Below are 23,090 nucleotides of genomic sequence, written 5' to 3'. Positions count from 1 at the left end.
TATGTAGTATGAATATTGTATATATGTAGTATGTATGTAGTATATATGTAGTATGTATGTTGTATGTATGTTGTATGAATGTATTATATATGTAGTATGTGTGTAGTATGTATGTTGTATGAATGTTGTATATATGTAGTATGTATGTAGTATGTATGTTGTATGAATGTAGTATATAGTATGTATGTTGTATGAATGTTGTATATAGTATGTATGTTGTATGAATGTTGTATATATGTAGTATGTATGTTGTATGAATGTTGTATATATGTAGTATGTATGTATTATGTATGTATGTTGTATGAATGTAGTATATATGTAGTATGTATGTTGTATGAATGTAGTATGTATGAAGTATGTATGTAGTATGTATGTTGTATGAATGTAGCATATATGAAGTATGTATGTAGTATGTATGTTGTATGACTGTTGTATATATGTAGTATGTATGTAGTATATATGTAGTGTGTATGCTCTATGTATGTATGTTGTATGAATGTAGTGTATATGTAGTATGTATGTTGTATGAATGTTGTATATATGTAGTATGTATGTTGTATGAATGTAGTATATAGTATGTATGTATGTTGTATGAATGTTGTATATATGCAGTATGTATGTAGTATGTATGTTGTATGAATGTTGTTTGTATGTAGTATGTATGTATTATGTATGTATGTTGTATGAATGTAGTATATATGAAGTATGTATGTAGTATGTATGTATGTTGTATGAACGTTGTATATATGTATGTAGTATTTATGTAGTATGTATGTTGTATGAATGTTGTATATATGTAGTATGTATGTTGTATGAATGTTGTATATATGTAGTATGTATGTACGTTGTATGAATGTAGTATGTATGTAGTATGTATGTTTTTTTTTTTTTACATTCAACACATTAGCCGGATGATGGGACTACTACTGTCCCATCATTGGCTAATGTGTCAATCACTGTCATTGTAGCAGGCATCGCCCGATGGGACTTGTAGTCCCATCGGACGATGCCTGCACACACACAAGACCCCCGGCAGGCCCGCACAGACCCCCGACAGCCAGCACAGGCCCTTGGCAGGCCCGTACAGAGCCCCGGCAGCCGGCACAGGCCCGTACAGACCCCCGGCAGCCGGCACAGGCCCATACAGACCCCCGGCAGCCGGCACAGGCCCCCGGAAGGCCCATACAGACCCCCGGCAGCCGGCACAGGCCCGTACAGACCCCCGACAGCTGGCACAGGCCCGTACAGACCCCCGGCAGCTGGCACAGGCCCCCGGCAGGCCCGTATAGACCCCCGGCAGCCGGCACAGGCCCCCGGCAGGCCCGTACAGACCCCCGACAGCCGGCACAGGCCCCCGGCAGGCCCGTACAGACCCCCCCGTAGTCGGCACAGACCGCGCATCATGATGACATCATTTCAGCAGCCAACCTTAGCCACAACAATGGCTCATTGCATTATGGGAACTTCCGATTCCGGTATCCGATATTGAAAAAATATCGGTACTCGGTATCGGAATTCCAATACAGCGAATATCTGCCTATACCCGATATTTGCAGTATCGGAATGCTCAACACTACTTGCGACTCCTCTGTCAACACATCCAGCTCCACCACCCTCACCAGAAGCCAGAGTTAAACCAGAAAATGAGTTCACAACAGGTCTTGCTGTGGCCTCTCGCATTTTTACAAAGGTAGTTGCCGAGGTCATGGCCCACCTGTGTGAAAGCAATGCCCTGATTATTACCAACCTGAACGACTTTCTTATTGTAGGCAGGTCAGCAGATCATTGCTTAGTTCAGGTAGAGAGGACGATGTCCACTCTGGAACACTTCAGGTGGCTACTGAACATTAAAAATCTCGACTACAACCCTAAAAGGTGCAGCAGTTTCTGGGCTTCATTCTGGACTCAGAGAGCAGGAGTGTTGTCTGCCGCCTGATAAGTTGATTCACCTTCAGCACAAGTGTTAAAAGCATCAAACCATCCCACTTTGTCCCTTAGGTGGACTAAGTGCCTTTTGGGTTTGTTAACCTCCTGCATTCCTGTGGTCCAGTGGGCGCAGCTTCATACAAGAACCTTACAATGGGACGTCAGTTAATGATAGGGCCCTTAGGGGGTACCTGCAGGGACTGCTGACCTTATCACTGACCTCTATACATTCACTGAGGTGATGGATAGACCAGGATAACCTGTCCAGGGTGGTTCCCTGGGAAAATCACATAACCCAGGTGATCACCATGGATGCTAGCCCTACTGGTTGGGGGGCACATATGGGGGAGGTCATAGTCCAGGGCCTATGGGATCAACAGTAAGAGAGTTCATCTAACCTGAAGGAGCAAAAGGCAGAATGGGCAGTTAAGGGGCTCCTTATATACCCGCAGGGTCATCACATAAGGATCCTCTCTGACTATCAGGTTGTGGTGGCCTACATCAACCCCCAAGGTGGAACTCAATCCAGACCCCTAATGGAGGTGACAGAGCGGCTGTTTCAAATAGCAGAGAAGTGTTTTCTATCTTTGACTGCACTGCACATACAATGGGGTAAAAAGTATTTATTCAGCCACCAATTATGCAAGTTCTCCCACTTAAAAAGATGAGAGGCGCCTGTAATCATAGATAGACCACAGCTATGAGAGTCAAAATTAGAAAACAAATCCAGAAAATCACCTAGTCTGAATTACAGAGAGGTAATTCTCCGGCTGACCGGAGATGAACTAAAGAGCATGGGAAAGTTTCTGATTGTTTTCCCACACTCATCAGTTCACCTCAGGTCAGCCAGGGACGTCAGTGAGGCTGCGCTGAGTCCACTGGCTGACCTGAGGTGAACTAATGAGCGTGGGAAAAAAATGCTTAGCTACTTACCGGTAGTGGTGTTTTTAAGGAGCACACGACAGCACCTTTCCATCGTGGTGCTGTCGTGGCGACTGAATAATTCAGAAACTTTCCCATGCTAATTAGTTCATCTCCGGTCAGCCGGAGAGGTTGCACAGAGATGAACCAATTCATTTTGGCAGTGGTTTACAGTGGGGCGGTCGCATTATCACCGGTCCCATTGTAAACCAGTTAACCCCTTCAGATGGATTGCAGCGGGGGACCTGACTGACCAGCTGAGAGGTAAGTATATAGAGGTAAGTATATTTTTTTTTACACAGGTCCATGTTTTTTTATGGATTAGCAGAGGAATAAATTTGGTCAAAAACTGGGTGTGTTGATTTCATTAAAATAATTTTTAATTAATGTCTGTGTGTTTTTTTAACCCTTTACTAGTCTAGGGTTAACAATGGATAGGGGTCTTATTGACCGCTCTCCATTATTAATCGGCTTAATGTCACCTTTCAATAGCAAGGTGACAGTAACCCATTCTTATTAACCCATTAGCCACCACTACAGGGCAATGGGAATAGAGATGCTAAGTGCTAGAAAAGGCTCATCTTAAAGATGCGCCTTTTCTGGGATGGCTGGGGGCAGATTTTTGTAGACAGGGAAGGGCCAAAAACAATGGTCCCTCTCAAGGCTATTAATATTTGCCCTCACTCACTGGCTTTCCTTCTCTGGTGGAGCAAATTGCGCGGGAGCCCACACAATTTTTTTTAAAAGAATTAACCCCTTAATTTAACACCTACATGTCCCAAATTTTACACACATACCCTAATCTAATTATTAGTCAAAGACATATAAAAAACTAAATGAAATAAAATGGTTTACTGTATGTAAACCATGTGTCATTTCATGTTGGGTTTTGCAATTATTTTACAAAAGCAGACAAATGAATTAACGGCTATTCTGCCATCTATATCTCTCTCAAATATGTATACTGTATGTGTGTGACATATCTATCTACATATATATCTATTCCTATATGTCTAATATATATATATATATATATATACTGTATATATATATATATATATATATATATATATATATACACACATATACACTCACTGGCCACTTTATTAGGTACACCTGTCCAACTGTGTGTTAAGACTTAATTTCTAATCAGCCAATCACATGGCGGCAATTCAGTGCATTTAGGCATGTAGACATGGTCAAGACAATCTCCTGCAGTTCAAACCGAGCATCAGTATGGGGAAGAAAGGTGATTTGAGTGCCTTTGAACGTGGCATGATTGTTGGTGCCAGAAGGGCTGGTCTGAGAATTTCAGAAACTGCTGATCTACTGGGATTTTCACGCACAACCATCTCTAGGGTTTACAGAGAATGGTCCGAAAAAGAAAAAAAATCCAGTGAGCGGCAGTTCTGTGGCCGGAAATGCCATGTTGATGCCAGAGGTCAGAGGAGAATGGGCAGACTGGTTCGAGCTGATAGAAAGGCAACAGTGACTCAAATTGCCACCCGTTACAACCAAGGTAGGCAGAAGAGCATCTCTGAACGCACAGTGCGTCGAACTTTGAGGCAGATGGGCTACAGCAGCAGAAGACCACACTGGGTACCACTCCTCTCAGCTAAGAACAGGAAACTGAGGCTACAATTTGCACAAGCTCATCGAAATTGGACAGTAGAAGATTGGAAAAACGTTGCCTGGTCTGATGAGTCTCGATTTCTGCTGCGACATTCGGATGGTAGGGTCAGAATTTGGCGTAAACAACATGAAAGCATGGATCCATCCTGCCTTGTATCAACGGTTCAGGCTGGTGGTGGTGGTGTCATGGTGTGGGGAATTTTTTCTGGGCACTCTTTGGGCCCCTTGGTACAAATTGAGCATCGTTGCAACGCCACAGCCTACCTGAGTATTGTTGCTGACCATGTCCATCCCTTTATGACCACAATGTACCCAACATCTGATGGCTACTTTCAGCAGGATAATGCGCCATGTCATAAAGCTCGAATCATCTCAGATTGGTTTCTTGAACATGACAATGAGTTTACTGTACTCAAATGGCCTCCTCAGTCACCAGATCTCAATCCAATAGAGCATCTTTGGGATGTGGTGGAACGGGAGATTCGCATCAGGGATGTGCAGCCGACAAATCTGCGCCAACTGTGTGATGCCATCATGTCAATATGAAGTAGATATGACAGGCTCAAACCCCAACTTAGGTGCTCTGGGAAAAAACAAGACTAAAGTATAGGAGTAACCCCGGCACACTAATAACATGAAAGTAAAGTCTTCTCAACGACAGTCTTTAATTGTTGTGATTTTATTGATTGTGAAAAAAAAGGGTGGTGTTACAATCCAAAAAAGGGATTTGGATTGTAACACCACCCTTTTTTTTCACAATCAATAAAATCACAACAATTAAAGACTGTCGTTGAGAAGACTTTACGATCATGTCAATATGGTCCAAAATCTCTGAGGAATGCTTCCAGCACCTTGTTGAATCTCTGCCACGAAGAATTGAGGCAGTTCTGAAGGCAAAAGGGGGTCCAACCCCTTACTAGCATGGTGTACCTAATAAAGTGGCCAGTGAGTGTATATATATATATATATACATACACACACCTATTCTACATGTATATATCTATCTATTCTATTCTACCAAATTCCATTCTTTACTATATGCGGCATGTGCCGGCTTTTACTATATCTATACATCTATCTATGTACAATAGAATATATGACACGCTGCTCAAAAAAATAAAGGGAACACTTAAATAACAGAATATAACTCCAAGTAGATCAAACTTCTGTGAAATCAAACTGTCCACTGTTTGACAATCAATTTCACATGCTGTTGTGCAAATGGAATAGACATCAGACGGAAATTATTGGCAATTATCAAGACACCCTCAATAAAGGAGTGGTTCTGCAGGTGGGGACCAAAGGCCACATCTCAGAATCAATGCTTTCTGGCTCATGTTTTGTTCACTTTTGAATGTTGGTTGTGCTTTCACACTCATGGTAGCATGAGACGGACTCTACAACCCACAAAAGTGGTAGCGCAGCCCATCCAGGATGGCACATCAATGCGAGCTCTGGCAAGAAGGTTTGCTGTGTCTGTCAGTGTAGTGTCCAGAGGTTGGAGGCTCTACAGGAGACAGGCCAGTACACCAGGAAACGAGGAGAGGGCCATAGGAGGGCAACAACCCAGCAGAAGGACCACTACCTCAGCCTTTGTGCAAGGAGGAACAGGAGGAGCACTGCAAGAGCCCTGCAAAATTTCCTCCAGCAGGCCACAAATGTGCATGTGTCTGCAAATCAGAAAATGACTTCATAAGGATGGTCTCAGTGTCCGACGTCCACAGATGGGGGTTGTGCTCACAGCCCAACACCGTGTGGCCCTCCAAAGAAACGCCACCCCACACCATTACTGATCCACTGCCAAACCAGTCATGCTGAAGGATGTTGCAGGCAGGAGATCACTCTCCACAGCGTCTCCAGACTCTTTCACGTCTATCACATGAGCTCAGTGTGAACCTGCTTTCATCTGTGAAGAGCACAGGGCGCCAGTGGCGAATTTGCCAATCCTGGTGTTCTGTGGCAAACGCCAAACGTCCTGCATGGTGTTGGGCTGTGAGCAGAACCCCCATCTGTGGATGTCGGGACCTCAGACCATCCTCATGGAGTCGGTTTCTAACCATTTGTGCAGACACATGCACATTTGTGGCCTGTTGGAGATCATTTTGCAGGGCTCTGGCAGTGCTCCTCTTGTTCCTCCTTGCACAAAGGCAGAGGTAGCAGTCCTGCTGCTGGGTTGTTGCCCTATTACAGCCCCCTCCACATCTCCTGGTAGTGCCTCCAGCCTCTGGACACTATGCTAACAGACACAGCAAACCTTCTTGCCACAGCTCACATTGATGTGCCATCCTGGATGAGCTGCACTACCTGAGCCACTTGTGTGGGTTGTAGAGTCTGTCTCATGCTACCACGAATGTGAAAGCACAACCAACATTCAAAAGTGAACAAAACATCAGCCAGAAAGCATTGGTACTGAGATGTGTTCTGTGGTCCCCACCTGCAGAACCATTCCTTTATTGAGGGTATCTTGATGACTGCCAATAATTTCCGTCTGTTGTCTATTCCATTTGCACAGCAGCAAGTGAAATTGATTGTCAAACAGTGTTGCTTCCTTAGTGGACAGTTTGATTTCACAGAAGTTTGATTTACTTGGAGTTATATTCTGTTGGTTAAGTGTTCCCTTCATTTTTTTGAGCAGTGTGCCTATTTATATTAAATATATATATATATATATATATATATACACATATATATATATATATATATATATATAAGATTCTTTTGTTTTAAAACGATGTGTACAGTTATTTTACTATGCTAATCTAACATGAGTTTTTACATGGAGAGAACTGCTCTATGTAAAACCTCATGTTAAGATCCCATTGCATACGGATTGCTTACGCATGTCATACGGAAAAATCACATGGAAATCGCATTACACTCGCATATTGTGCTCATCTGAATTTTTGATCCTGAAATCGGACCTTTTTTTATCGCAAATCGGGATGAGCCCTTACTACGATTTTTAACCTCAAAGCTTCATACCTCCCAATTTTGAAAGAGAAAGAGGGACAGAAAAAAAATGTTGTTCCACGCCCTTAACACCAATTTACTATTTTATATTCTCACCTGGCCACATCAATATAATGCTAAAACCCCATTAAGGCTTTGTTCACAATACTTGTAAACTCTTACATTGTCCTTTTCCATTACAGGCACAGAGCAATGGAAAACAGCTGGGAATGGATTTGTCAGACAGAAAGCATGGTGGCCCAACTGTCTCCACTGATTATAATCAGGTTCATCATCAAATATGGAAAAAAGCAATTTTGGGCTTCTTTTATTTTTACTAGTCAGGTCATGTTGCACATTAAATCTGTTGAATTAATTCTTATGGTTATTACAGTTGTGTGGCTACAGTATATGTTAATACGCATGTTTTTTGCAATTTAAGACATATTAAAGTATTATTGTTGCATTATTACTATTTTTTTCATGGTGATCCGTCTATACCGATGGATGAGATAGATGTGAGGGAGGGCCAGGGCCGTAGCCATGGCAGAGATTAACGGTTCAGGCACGCCCTGGCCTCCCGTCACATGCAAACAGTGTCCATTACTCAGCATACCTGTGGCTCCACTTTCTGCACCGTCGGGGTCTCCACTATGTTGCTGGAGGCTCCCTCTGTCCGGTTTTGCACAAATTGAGACACAGTCCATTTCAACTTTTAAACGCACAACTTTACTGGTCTTCATACACAGCATATCCATATTCATCACAGCATCAACATCAGATTTCACATAGTACATCTCTTTCTCTTTTCCCTGTACTTCTCTCCTGGTTATAAAGCACATTTCCAGGTCGGGCCATATCATACGGTTCCTCAGCATCCTCTGCTGTTTAGAATCTCTGTGCTTGGGGGTTCCCTCAGCCATTTCGCCTTGGATCTGAGGGTGTCAGCCCATGCGATGATCTGCCACATGATGAGCGACCTGCCAGTCTAAACTGCTGTGACTTCTCCTGCAGTGTCAGTCCTCACTACTGATGTCACTGCTGTCTTTGCTGCTGTTCTGACCCACTGGCCCTGGATGGCTGGGCTCTAATACTTTAATGTTACGGGGTCACTGCGTTCTCCCTGTATAGCCTGGGCTCTAAGCCCACCCAAGCTGTCTGGGCGCACTGGCCCTACTCTCTTCACTTCAGTTCCCAACTTACCCACAGTGAACCCCTCCTACATTTAACTGTTAACGATACTGAACTCCTAGCTTATATTACATATACTATAATGCCCCATCTAGTGGCCATGAATGAGTACTACGCTTTCCCTATGACTAACACATCAAAGGACAACCCATTGTATATACACTTTATAGCAAAAAATATATACAGTAGCAATCCACATAAAACGCATATAAATCTTCCCGGAACAAGTGAAGGGGAAGAAATGGTACTTCCCTTGTATCCCCTTACAAAGAGATAGACAGAGAGAGAGGAATATAAAGACAGAAAGAGCAATGGATAGATATTGTCCAATTATATATATTTTTTTCTTTGAAGTGCATATGCATACTTTCCACTGTTATTGCAGAATCCTCCAAGCCCCAGTTACAGGAAAAACAGCCAGTGACAAGACTCTGGCAGAGCTTATTTGGGTGTGCTAGGACTCAGCAGTTCTGCTATGTCAGGCAGACAGAACCAGCTGTACTGAAGCTTCCATACATGACGCCTGGCTTGCTGAACATTATGTGACTGGAAAAGAAAGATAAAAACAGTATTCAACTGTTTCTGACCTCATACCTGCTGGAAGATGCTGAAGATTCTGCAAGCAAGAGTAGGGTCAACTATATGGCTTTGAAAGCAGAAAACTAATGAAAGCAGGGAATGGCAAAGGGAGCGTGGTAGCAGGGCAGGACATTCATAGACTGCCCAGGACAGAGACTCAAACCAGGGACTGTCACCACTTTATCCAGAACAGTTGGGAGCCATGTTGAACTGTGGTCTTCTCTCTAGGTTATAAATCCCTAAAAATGGCTGCAGCTTTCCCTGCCTCAGCTTTTACACAAACCAAAGTAAATAGTGAAAATAACTTGGCACTCCACTTAAGATGTCCTTAATCAGAAGACAAATTTTTATTAATGCAATTTGTACAACGTTTCGGCCTATATGGCCTTCCTCAGTCCTACTGCTTAAAAATTGGTGGATAAGCAATGAAGCTTTGTATCGGCTCTTAGTATAAATTCTGTAGTATGGAGTATAGAAAGTGTGTCTTCTCTCTGTATTAAGACGGTTTCTGTGAACAGGCTTTGTTGCTATATATCGGGTCCCTGCCAATGTTAGGCTGGTGTGCTAATATACACCGTGTGCAGAATTATTAGGCAACTTGTATTTGAGAGGATTCTTTTTATTATTGAATAACAACTATGTTCTCAATCAACCCAAAAGACTCATAGATATCAAATCTTAATATACTTTACTTTCTATACTCCATACTACAAAATTTATACTAAGAGCCGATACAAAGCTTCATTGCTTATCCACCAATTTTTAAGCAGTCGGACTGAGGAAGGCCAAAACGTTGTACAGACTGCATTAATAAAAATTTGTCTTCTGATTAAGGACATCTTAAGTGGAGTGCCAAGTTATTTTCACTATTTACTTTGGTTTGGGTAACCTACTTGTGCACCCTGTAGTAGTGCCACGCTATATTATACTCAGCTTTTACACAGACACTTATGTACCCACATAATTGTCTGTGGTATACAGTATACCATGTGAGATGATAGCTGCAAGGTTATATGGGGAAGCCAACTTGGCCACACCTTTGTTTGTGCGCCTCTTTGACTGTTGAAATTTTGTGTAAAATGCACCCGGGCGTATTTTGGGCTACTCGCACGAATCAAATGACGAATTATTTTAATCCAATGGGACTATCTCAAATAGATACTTAAAAAATAGATATTTAAAAACAGACAGATAGAAGGGTGTAAGGATGGATGGACGGATTGATAGCCAAAAGAAGCAGGTGGTACTCCATTGCATTTAACTAAGTTTTAATGTTCCATCAGTGCAGTAGAGGGTCAAGTTTAATTGAGAGAGAAGTGTGCCAGATCAACATATTTTAAAAAACTGATCAGTGCATAATATAAATAGAGATCTGACACATGCATACATTTTATAAACATTTTGCAAAGAAAACAATACAATACAGCAGTACACTGTAAGTTATAAGATGCAAGTAAGCATTGAATATATGAAATTTGAACTGCATTACTGCCATATAGAATGTAATTCTAGAATGAAGATACTCAGCACATACTGTAAATTGGCCAATTCATATGAGCCCAGTGACCTTTCTTTGATGGGACACTAAACCTCATAGTTATCAAACTTTTTTTTTACTGGCTAAAAGCCTACATGCCCTTTAAAACTGTAGGCTTTTAGCCCCGGAGAGGCACGTTTTATACTTAATAGGCTATGCAGGGGCGGGATAACATGCCGACTGTAGTGTCGTGATGTCAGCGATAAAGAATTCAGAGACGTACACTGATGTGCTAGTGCTTGGCTGCCAGGCCGTGCTCTTTTTTTTATTCCTTACTTCCTCCTTCCTCTGCACGTCCCTCCCCCGACTCCTCCTCTCCCCTACATCACTGTTACTAGGCAAAGAATGCAAACAAGGGCAACAGCCCACAAACAACAGGAGATGTGACAACATCACACCTCTTCTTTTCTCACAACAAAAAAAAAAAACTGAAACATTTGAAGAATATTGTCGTTCAAACATTAAGTCTCACTGCAGAACATAGTCTGTAAGGTGGGCAGGTGGTCTTCGATAGGTCCTAGTCGGATAGCGGTGAGACAGCCCATCACCAGATGAGCCCTGAGTATCCCCGGAGACATCCCCTGTTAGGCTTACGGCATCTCCAGTCTCTGGCAGGGAGTCGTTGCTCTCCGCTTCCTCAATAGGCGTGGTTTTTGGGACGTGGCCCCGGAGTTTTTTAAAGTGGGACACATTCCGTGTGACCTGACGACTTTGATTCCGGGCAGTAACCATGGTGCCCTTAACGTCTATAACTTGAAAGGGTTCTGGATAGTACGGTGACACAAACTTGCTAGTCGCTTTTAACCTTTGTGCCAGGACCCAATCGCCCACCTGTATTGCCGGCTGTCTGCCTCGATGGTTGCGCTTATCTGCATACCGTTTCATCTTTTCCTTTGATCTGGAGTCATTAATAGAAATCGGGGTCTAGACGGAGATTGCTGGAATGCTTGGAAGTTTGACCCGTAAGGGCCTGTTGAACAGTGCCGTTGCAGGTGGTATTCCCGTTGTAGAGTGGGGTGTAGCCCTGTACTGTCTGAGGAATGCATTCAACTCTTGCTGTAAGTCCTTGTGCTCCATGGTAGCAATCCTTAGGGTCTTGTTGAGTGATTGCATGAATCGTTCGACTTCACCGTTGGCCTGAGGCCAGCAAGGAGTTATTTTCCGGTGTGTGAAACCCAGGTAGGTTGCGAAGGACTGAAAGTCTGTGCTATTAAAAGGCGGTCCATTGTCAGATTTCACGATCTCAGGTATGCCATATGCCGAGAAGATCTTGTCTAATTTTGGTAAAACAGCCTTGGCCGAGGTTGTAGAAACATGTTCGATGACTGGAAACCTTGAAAAGTCATCCATGATCACCAGCAGATAGGAGCTATCTGGTAGACTGCAGAAATCGATGCTAACAGCTATCCATGGGCCGGCTGGCAGGGGTGTCATTTGTAATGGTGCACGTCTATGGGCAACTGTAGTGGCTTGGCACGGTATGCATGTTTCAACGAGTGCCTCTACCTTTTTGTCAAGTCCGGGAAACCACACTTTCTCCCGAAGTAGCTGCTTCGTTTTCACGACCCCTTGATGAGCTTCATGCGCCAGATCCAGTACCCTGCTCTGAAGTTTGAGGTATCACCAGGCGATTATCTCTTAAGAGCATATTTGAGTCTGATACTGATAGTGAATGTCTCGCGTTAAAGAAAACCTCCAGGTACCCAGCCTGATCAGGAGGGTGAAGGCGGGCCTCAGCGAGAAAACTGCTCCAGTTCTTGGGCCGAACCGTCTCTATCACAAATTGAAGTTGGTGATCGGCATCCAGTGCTTGCTTAATTTCCTGTATGGTCATAGCTTTCGGTACCGAATGGGCGACGACAAAGTTGACATGCTCCTCCGCCAGAATCGTCACGGGGATGTCGTCTGTGGTGGGCTGTGGTGCTGGGTGTCTCGAGAAATAGTTTGCAGGATTTCCAGCTCCCGCCCCGTATCTCAACTGGAGATGATAGTTCTGTAAGCGGAGCAACCAGCGTTCAAGACGCGGAGGGGAGGCTTTGACGAGGGCTTATTGAAAATTGGAACGAGTGGCTTGTGGTCAGTTATCACTGTGAATTGATGTCCAAAAAGGTATAAATGGAAATGAAGGCACCCCCACACAACTGCCAGGGCTTCTCTCTCAGTTTGTGAATATCGCTGCTCTGTATCCGTTAGTGTCTTGCTGGCATATGAGATTGTGGATATGTCGCCTGCGCTAGACATTTGTGTGAGAATTGCCCCTAGGCCTACTGGACTAGCATCCACCAGTAGCTGTGTGGGTTTTGACGGGTCAAAATAGGCCATGACAGTGTCGCTGGTTAGGTTGGTTTTCAATGCGTCAAAAGCTGCTTGCTGCTCAGTACCCCATGTCCACGGAGAGTCTTTCTTTGTGAGCTTTCGCAGAGGTTCAGAAACAGTGGCTAGGTCAGGTATAAATCGCCCACAGTATGTGACCAGTCCTAGGAAGCTGCGAACATCTGACACATTTTGCGGTGGGCTAGCCGATTTTATGGCAGCCACTTTCTGTGGGTCAGCTGAAACTCCTTGTTCAGAAAAGATGTATCCAAAAAAAGTTAATGATTTTTGGTTAAATTCACATTTTGACGGATTGACAGTGAGATTGCAGGCTTGGAGTCTTTGAAACACTTGTTCTAGGCGATTGTCATGTTCCTCTTGGGTTGTGCCATAAGTGAGAATGTCATCACTGACGTTGAGGACTCCTGCAATGCCAGACAGAACCTGGCTGACGATATTCTGAAAAATTTCTGCGGCCAATGAGATGCCAAAGTTCAATCTCTTAAATCTGCGCAGGCCCACATGCGTGCTAAAAGTTGTAATGTACCTGGAGTCTGGATGCAATTCAAGTTGATGATAGCCTGAGTTTAGGTCAATTTTTGAAAATACCTTTGCACCATTCAGGTCTGCGAGAATGTCATCAATAGTGGGCGTGATGTGCATTTCTCTTTGGATCGCCCGATTGGCGTGGCGCATATCCACACATAGTCGGATTTTACCTGGCTGCTTCGGTTTAGGTGCAACAACGATTGGTGAAACCCAGGGGGTCGGGCCTTCAACGCGTTCGACGACATCGGACGCCTCCAGGTCTTGCAGTTCTTGCTCCACAAGCTTGCGGACATGGAATGGAATGCGCCTGTGGGGCTGAATAGAGGGCTGTACTGATGGATCTATATGCAATTTTATTTGAACATCCTTTAGCTTACCTCGGCCTTTAAAGAGACTTGGGTACTTCTGCATAATGTGGTGGGCCGAAGGACCTGTAATGCTGTTGACAAGGTTCACAAGGCCCAGAGATATTGCACTGGTACAGCTGAGAAGTGTGTCCGCAGAGCATTCTACCACATAAAAGGTGTCAGTGATGGACTTTCCTTCAGCTGCAACTTCTGACTGAAATTTTCTGCACAGGGGCAGTGCAGCTGCTGAGCCATAAGGAAAAATCTTTATATTAGTACTTTGTAGAGTAGGTTTGTTTAGGAGCTGGTTGTAGACTGTATGACTGATGACGTTGACTGATGCCCCCGTGTCCACCAGGGCTTCTATTGGATTGCCATTCACTAGGATTACTCGTTTTGGATTAGTAACTGCGTGCACAGTATTAGATCCCTCTTCCGTCACGGAGAATAAATAGGTGCTGTGGGACTCGTCATTAATCTGCAGTGTTTGGATCTTCGGTGGCCTAGGTTGTGCGGTGGTATGAGGAGATTGTGGCTTGGATCTACACATCTTTGCAAAATGATTTTGCTTTCCGCAATTATGACAAGTTCCTCCCTTTGCTGGGCAGACATTCTGGTGAGGATACGATCCACCGCAGTTGTAACATGTGGATGCCTGCGTGCGAGGCACATTTGGTTTCTGTGTAAGCTTTGCTATGGAAGATGTCGCGTCTGGCTCATGCTCGATGTTCTCTATCAGTTTAGCTTGTTTGTCTGCAGCATCATTTATACGCGCTGTATCTAGCAACTTCGCTAACGTCATGGTGGGGTCTCTGAGTGCTTGTCTCCTTAACTTGGAGGAAATACATCCTTGTACGATCTGCATTTGGATTTCTTTATCTACTTCCGCAAATTCACAGTGCGCTGCAAGGTGTCGTAGCCGGACATGATACTCAGCCATGCTTTCTGTTGGCGACTGCTTTGACTGCCTGAACTTAAAAATTTCAAATGCCGGATTTCTGTGAGGGGAGAAGTGCTTGCTTAACGCAGCTTTGCTGAGCTCATAGTCCTTGTTCTCCCCTGTATTCGGCAGAGTAGTGAATATATCGTAAACCTGCTCCCCTGCATAGTGTAACAGCATGGCTTTTTTCCGGGTATCATCAGAGACATTCATGGCTTGCAGAAATATCTCGAATCGCTTTAGCCATTTATCCCAAGATACTGCCATGTTTGCTTGGGACTGATGCACATCAAAAGCAGGAAATGCGGGTAGACAAGCCATAGTGAGTGCTGATAGCCTTGTAGACTGTTCGTGGGACTGAAATACCTGTGGCTGATGAATGAACGCTTCCTCGTCGCCAGTTGTAGTGTCGTGATGTCGGCGATAAAGAATTCAGAGACGTACACTGATGTGCTGGTGCTTGGCTGGACAGGCCATGCTTTTTATTTATTCCTTACTTCCTACTTCCTCTGCACGTCCCTCCCCCGACTCCTCCTCTCCCCTACATCACTGTTACTAGGCAAAGAATGCAAACAAGGGCAACAGCCCACAAACAGCAGGAGATGTGACAACATCACACCGACCTGGATGACTAGTTGGAAATAAACACCTCATTGACTAGCCAAAAGGATATTTGCATATTAAAAACACTTTTAAAAAAAATAAATAAACTTCTGATTAGGTGACATTATAAAGGGCTTGAGTATTTAGCAAGAAACATACAAATGCTGGTGGGTGGGAGGACATGGAGACCTTTAAGAACTGGTGCAACTTTGATTCTTTTACAGATTGGTGGTTTTTTGATACTGTACCGTGTATTGTGGGAGAACAGCACTGATCTGTAGCCCTAGAATAAATATATGAAAAAAAGTTAGACACAAAATGATTAAATACATGGATTGTATACTATAACTTTGTATCAGTCATATTGATATTGCATAATTGTACAGTTTTTATATAGCTGAAATGTACGGAAAGATAAATGCTCCAGAGAGAGAGAGACAATGAATGAATGGCACTAGAGGAGTAGATATACTCTCAGCATGGGTATTAAGCAAATATCCTAAAATAATAAAAGAAAAAAAAACGCAAAAAATACACTTCCACTTAAACAGTCCATGTGGTTTATTATACAGCATAAACCATAGACGGCAACAGTCTTACATCAGACAGGTCAATGTTCATGTTAGGGCTTCAGTCTCTCAGCCCTGTGGCCACACAGGCTGTGCCATGTCAAGAAAATAGGCTCTATAGCCTCAACACAGTTATTTCCCCCTGTCCAGGGTTACCGCTTAGGAGCTCCTGCTCCAGATGCCGACTCTTGGTTAGTCCTTTATCTCAGGGAAGCGGCCGCACTGGGATCACCGTTCCGGACAGTGCCTTATTCACTAGGCCGCCTTACGGTTCCAGACCCACAGCCGGGCAGTGGCTTCCCTAAATGCAGGCCGTCACAGACTCTGTTCACACACGTGGCCTGTCTGGGTGCATTTCAGGGATCCGACTCTACTCCCAGGGCCTCCCAACACACCGGCCTCACCAGGTCCAAGGTTGCAGCAGGTGCTATTTAGGAAGGCAGCACACCTTCCAACACCTAGGCCTTCCAGGACTTTCCACACAAACCAATCAGGTTCATGCACTCTCTCCTATGTGACCAGACCTCAGGCACATTATATGGTACATAACCACACCCACAGGTGAGGTATAGATCACATGGTCATGACCTCACTACAGGTCCTATTACACACAACCAGCCATACACACACAGGCTTTACTTTGGGCGTTCAGACACATGCCCCTAGGTGGGTTTGTAGGTGAATGGTCCCTCCCATCCCATCTCATCAAGTCACCTGGAAGCTTTCCCAATGTAAAACAACAGAAACCATCAGCAGTATATCTGCTGATCAACACACGTTCAAGCTTCCATCACAGGGCACCCACCCCTGTGATACATATCGGCTATTTATATTCCTGCCGCTCACCATTTCCCCTTCACAATAAAGGGAACACCTGCGTGCATGTCCTGGGAAGGCCATACAGCGCCCCCTAGCTGTCACAGGGGTCAATGCATCACAATACACATTAACTTACCTTTTCAGCTCAGACCCTAGTTTTTTTTATACAGCTGACTTCAGTTGTTGCTTTTTGTGGGTTATTCTGCCTTCACTTTTGTCTTAAGCATGTGAAGTGTTGCTCTATGGCTTTGAAATCTGGTTATTAACTTGGCAATTGCAGAATATTCCACTTCTTTGCCTTACAAAACTTCTGGGTTCTTTTTGCAGTAGGATTTGGGTCATTGTCAATTTGTACTGTGAAGTGCCGTCCAATTAACCTTGCTGCATTTGGTTGTCTCTGAGCAGACAGTATTTCCCTGTACAATTCATTTGGCTGCTTCTGTCTTCAGTCACATCACTAATAAATACTAGTGACTTAGTGCCACTGGAAGCCATTCATACCTATGCCGTCACCCTGCCCCCACCGTGTTTTACAGAGGATATGCCGTGCTTTAAATTATGAGCCATTCCAAGTCTTACCAAGGTTTCTTCCCATAGCCTCCCCATATACTGCATGGGCCCCACACAGCCTCCCTATATACACTGCATGAGGCTCCCATAGCCTCCCAATATACCCTGCATGAACCCCACACAGCCTCCCTATATACACTGCATGAGCCTCACACAACCCTATATACACTGCATGAGCCCCACACAGCCACCCTATATACAGTTGTGGCCAAACGTATTGACACCCCTGCAATTCTGTCAGATAATACTCAGTTTCTTCCTGAAAATGATTGCAAACACAAATTCTTTGGTATTATTATCTTCATTTAATTTGTCTTAAATGAAAAAACACAAAAGAGAATGAAGCCTAATACTTGGTTGCACAACCTTTAGCCAAAATAACTGCGACCAACCGCTTCCGGTAACCATCAATGAGTTTCTTACAATGCTCTGCTGGAATTTTAGACCATTCTTCTTTGGCAAACTGCTCCAGGTCCCTGATATTTGAAGGGTGCCTTCTCCAAACTGCCATTTTTAGATCTCTCCACAGGTGTTCTATGGGATTCAGGTCTGGACTCATTGCTGGCCACCTTAGAAGTCTCCAGTGCTTTCTCTCAAACCATTTTCTAGTGCTTTTTGAAGTGTGTTTTGGGTCATTGTCCTGCTGGAAGACCCATGACTAGAGTTGAGCGAAACGGGTCGAAAAAATTCAAAAGTCGCCGACTTTTGGCAAAGTCGGGTTTCATGAAACGAAACCCGACCCTAGGATGAGGTCGGCCACGAGGTCGGCGACTTACGCGCCAAAGTCGCGTTTCAAAAGTTTGTTTTGCGCTCTTTTTCAGCCAATCAGGATCCACGGACACTGTGAGCAACGTGATGACCTAGGCACGGGTCACCACCATCTTTCAGAAGGGCATGCAAGTGATTGGCTTGCTTTGGTGGGCGTCACAGGGGGTATAAAAGGGCGTGCACGCCGACCGCCATCTTACTTCTGCCGATCTTAGTATAGGGAGAGGTTGCTGCTGATTCTGTAGGGAGAGCGTTAGGCAGGGAAGAAGACAAAAAAACTGCTTCTGCTGCTAGCGATTTGGCCTGCACAACACACAAGTCACTGTGTGTGCAGTGCAAGGGGAGGCTATATTGTGGTGTATCAGTGGTGTTGGTTGTTGGGCTGCCTTTTAAGGCTTCCTGACACGCTGGCATTGCTGTTTACCCACTGCTCCGCAAACTGCTTTTTTAAAAGCAATCCAATCTCCCTTATCCTCTAGTCACTTTTGTCACAGCTGTGCCATCGAGCGTGTCACATAGCGCTCAGATATCAGTGGGCCTCACACAATCCACAAGTGTCCAGTGTCCAAAAGTGTACGCAGAGATTCAAAATCTCCATTATCCTCTCGTCACTTTGGTCACAGGCAGCTGTGCCATCGAGCGTGTCACATAGCGCTCAAATATCAGTGGGCCTCACACAATCCACAAGTGTCCAGTGTCCAAAAGTGTACGCAGAGATTCAAAATCTCCATTATCCTCTCGTCACTTTGGTCACAGGCAGCTGTGCCATCGAGCGTGTCACATAGCGCTCAGATATCAGTGGGCCTCACACAATCCACAAGTGTCCAGTGTCCAAAAGTGTACGCAGAGATTCAAAATCTCCATTATCCTCTCGTCACTTTGGTCACAGGCAGCTGTGCCATCGAGCGTGTCACATAGCGCTCAAATATCAGTGGGCCTCACACAATCTACAAGTGTCCAGTGTCCAAAAGTGTACGCAGAGATTCAAAATCTCCATTATCCTCTCGTCACTTTGGTCACAGGCAGCTGTGCCATCGAGCGTGTCACATAGCGCTCAGATATCAGTGGGCCTCACACAATCTACAAGTGTCCAGTGTCCAAAAGTGTACGCAGAGATTCAAAATCTCCATTATCCTCTCGTCACTTTGGTCACAGGCAGCTGTGCCATCGAGCGTGTCACATAGCACTCAGATATCAGTGGGCCTCACACAATCCACAAGTGTCCAGTGTCCAAAAGTGTACGCAGAGATTCAAAATCTCCATTATCCTCTCGTCACTTTGGTCACAGGCAGCTGTGCCATCGAGCGTGTCACATTGCGCTCAGATATCAGTGGGCCTCACACAATCCACAAGTGTCCAGTGTCCAAAAGTGTACGCAGAGATTCAAAATCTCCATTATCCTCTCGTCACTTTGGTCACAGGCAGCTGTGCCATCGAGCGTGTCACATAGCGCTCAGATATCAGTGGGCCTCACACAATCTACAAGTGTCCAGTGTCCAAAAGTGTACGCAGAGATTCAAAATCTCCATTATCCTCTCGTCACTTTGGTCACAGGCAGCTGTGCCATCGAGCGTGTTACATAGCGCTCAGATATCAGTGGGCCTCACACAATCTACAAGTGTCCAGTGTCCAAAAGTGTACGCAGAGATTCAAAATCTCCATTATCCTCTCGTCACTTTGGTCACAGTCAGCTGTGCCATCGAGCGTGTCACATAGCGCTCAGATATCAGTGGGCCTCACACAATCTACAAGTGTCCAGTGTCCAAAAGTGTACGCAGAGATTCAAAATCTCCATTATCCTCTCGTCACTTTGGTCACAGGCAGCTGTGCCATCGAGCGTGTCACATAGCACTCAGATATCAGTGGGCCTCACACAATCCACAAGTGTCCAGTGTCCAAAAATGTACGCAGAGATTCAAAATCTCCATTATCCTCTCGTCACTTTGGTCACAGGCAGCTGTGCCATCGAGCGTGTCACATAGCGCTCAGATATCAGTGGGCCTCACACAATCCACAAGTGTCCAGTGTCCAAAAGTGTACGCAGAGATTCAAAATCTCCATTATCCTCTCGTCACTTTGGTCACAGGCAGCTGTGCCATCGAGCGTGTCACATAGCGCTCAAATATCAGTGGGCCTCACACAATCTACAAGTGTCCAGTGTCCAAAAGTGTACGCAGAGATTCAAAATCTCCATTATCCTCTCGTCACTTTGGTCACAGGCAGCTGTGCCATCGAGCGTGTCACATAGCGCTCAGATATCAGTGGGCCTCACACAATCCACAAGTGTCCAGTGTCCAAAAGTGTACGCAGAGATTCAAAATCTCCATTATCCTCTCGTCACTTTGGTCACAGGCAGCTGTGCCATCGAGCGTGTCACATAGCGCTCAGATATCAGTGGGCCTCACACAATCTACAAGTGTCCAGTGTCCAAAAGTGTACGCAGAGATTCAAAATCTCCATTATCCTCTCGTCACTTTGGTCACAGGCAGCTGTGCCATCGAGCGTGTCACATAGCGCTCAGATATCAGTGGGCCTCACACAATCCACAAGTGTCCAGTGTCCAAAAGTGTACGCAGAGATTCAAAATCTCCATTATCCTCTCATCACTTTGGTCACAGGCAGCTGTGCCATCGAGCGTGTCACATAGCGCTCAGATATCAGTGGGCCTCACACAATCTACAAGTGTCCAGTGTCCAAAAGTGTACGCAGAGATTCAAAATCTCCATTATCCTCTCGTCACTTTGGTCACAGGCAGCTGTGCCATCGAGCGTGTTACATAGCGCTCAGATATCAGTGGGCCTCACACAATCTACAAGTGTCCAGTGTCCAAAAGTGTACGCAGAGATTCAAAATCTCCATTATCCTCTCGTCACTTTGGTCACAGGCAGCTGTGCCATCGAGCGTGTCACATAGCGCTCAGATATCAGTGGGCCTCACACAATCCAAAAGTGTCCACTGTCCACAAGTGTGTGCAGAAATTCTAAATCTCCCCTGTCCTATAGACACCTTGTACCTTGTTTTACATTACTATATAGTTTGTTGGACTTTGTCTACATTTCTACCAAAAATGAGGAAGGCTGGTGGAAGAGGCCGTGGAATTGGGCGGGGGTTGGCAGCTGGTAATGATGGTGTTGGTGGTGGATCTGATGGTAGTGGCAAGAGCAAAATAGGACTGAATGCAGGAGGTGCTGACCCTGCGTCATCGTCTGGCTACATAAGGCCTCGAACGCTTAGTTTTCTAGGAGTTGGCAAACCGCTTTTAAAGGCAGAGCATCAGGAAAAAGTTTTGTCTTACATTGCTGACTCAGCCTCCAGCTCTATCGCCTCCTCTTCTTCAGTTGTAAAAAGTAAAAGCACTGAGTCGTCATTGGAGGCTCATGTTCATGAACCACACCTTTCCTTGTGTCCTTCACCCCAACCAAGATTGAAGGATGACGCAGGCCATACTACTGATTACTCCATGGAGCTGTTTTCACATACCATGCCTGGATTATCAAGTCAAATGGTGAATTACCCAGGCCAAGATGAATCTGACATGGAGTGCACTGATGCACAGCCGCTGATGGATGATTTTGCTGGTACATTCACTCAGAGCACTACATTGTCCTCGCAGTGTACAGAGCCAGATTTTGACCCTGATGAGACTCAGGTGACCCTGATGAGACTCAGGTGCCCCTTCCCGCACACTATACCACCATACACGGTGACACAGAGAAAGGTGCACATGACATAGAAGAGGAGGTGATGGATGACCCAGTTGTTGACCCAGATTGGCATCCATTGGGGGAAGAGGGTGCTGCTTCCAATAGCTCAGATGAGGAGCATCCACAGCAGACATCAACATCGCAACAGCTGTTATCTGGCAGGCCCGGAGCACTCCAAAGACAGGTTCCAAAAATCAAAAGAGTTGCTGGACAGCTTGTCCAGAGGGTCAAAACATCACAGCGTGCTAGGCCGCAAAATGTCTGCCAAAGTAGGAAGAGTGCAGTGTGGCACTTTTTTGAACAAAATCCTCATGATCAGGCCAAGGTTATCTGTAAGAAGTGTGCAAAGACCTTTAGCCGAGGGAAAAATCTGAAAAATTTGAATACCAGTTGCATGCTTAGACATTTAACCAGCATGCACTTGCAAGCGTGGACACAACACCAAACCTCAAGTGCCACATGTGCAACTGATCACAACGAAGGTAGTCAGCAACGCTACATTGTTTCCCCCACTGTAAGCCCACCGGTTAGCACAGCAGCAAATGTTGAGGTGTCGTTGCAAGGCCACAGCAGTCAGGGAATCCCACTGTTATATCAACGAAAGACTGATTCTAGGCCATCAGAAAGAACACCAACTCCATCACCATCATCAACCCTCTCTCAGTCCGCCCTGTCCACCGCTACTTCCACCATATGCAGCTCTCAAGTCCAGCTCACCCTCCCAGACACTATGAGCAGGTCAAGAAAGTACTCAGTCTCTCATCCGCGTACACTGGGTTTGAACGCCCACATTGCCAAACTAATCTCGTTTGAGATGATGCCCTTTCGGTTGGTGGAAAGCACAGCTTTCCGCGAACTCATGGCCTATGCAGTACCACGCTATGACCTACCCAGTCGCCACTTCTTCTCTCGCAAAGCCATCCCAGCCCTCCACCATCATGTGAAAGACCGCATTGTCCATGCACTCAAGCAGTCAGTGAGCGGAAAGGTGCACCTCACAACTGATGCATGGTCCAGTCGGCATGGCCAGGGCCGTTACGTGTCCATCACTGCGCACTGGGTTAATGTGGTGGATGCAGGGTCCACAGGGGACAGCGGTGGTGGGACAGTGCTGCCTAGCCCACGGTATAGGAAACAGTTGGCTGTAGGCGTTCGACCCTCCTCCTCCTCCTC

General features: G+C 45.2%; 1 protein-coding gene across 1 annotated transcript in view; it reads right to left on the bottom strand.

The window, feature by feature from the left end:
* B4GALNT2 (beta-1,4-N-acetyl-galactosaminyltransferase 2 (SID blood group)) overlaps nt 1-23,090 on the bottom strand; it is a 384,595-nt gene that overhangs the window by 229,567 nt on the left and 131,938 nt on the right. Inside the window, exon 4 of the mRNA XM_073572735.1 lies at nt 15,736-15,770. Within this exon, the coding sequence (XP_073428836.1) occupies nt 15,736-15,770 (35 nt within the window). The remainder of the gene's footprint in view (nt 1-15,735; nt 15,771-23,090) is intronic.

This window comes from Dendrobates tinctorius, unplaced genomic scaffold (assembly GCF_039654945.1).
Source record: "Dendrobates tinctorius isolate UK_male_01 unplaced genomic scaffold, ASM3965494v1 ptg000032l, whole genome shotgun sequence".
Classification (NCBI taxonomy): domain Eukaryota; kingdom Metazoa; phylum Chordata; class Amphibia; order Anura; family Dendrobatidae; genus Dendrobates; species Dendrobates tinctorius.
The sequence above is the reverse complement of the archived record's forward strand: the minus strand, read 5'-3'. Positions and strand labels throughout refer to the sequence as shown.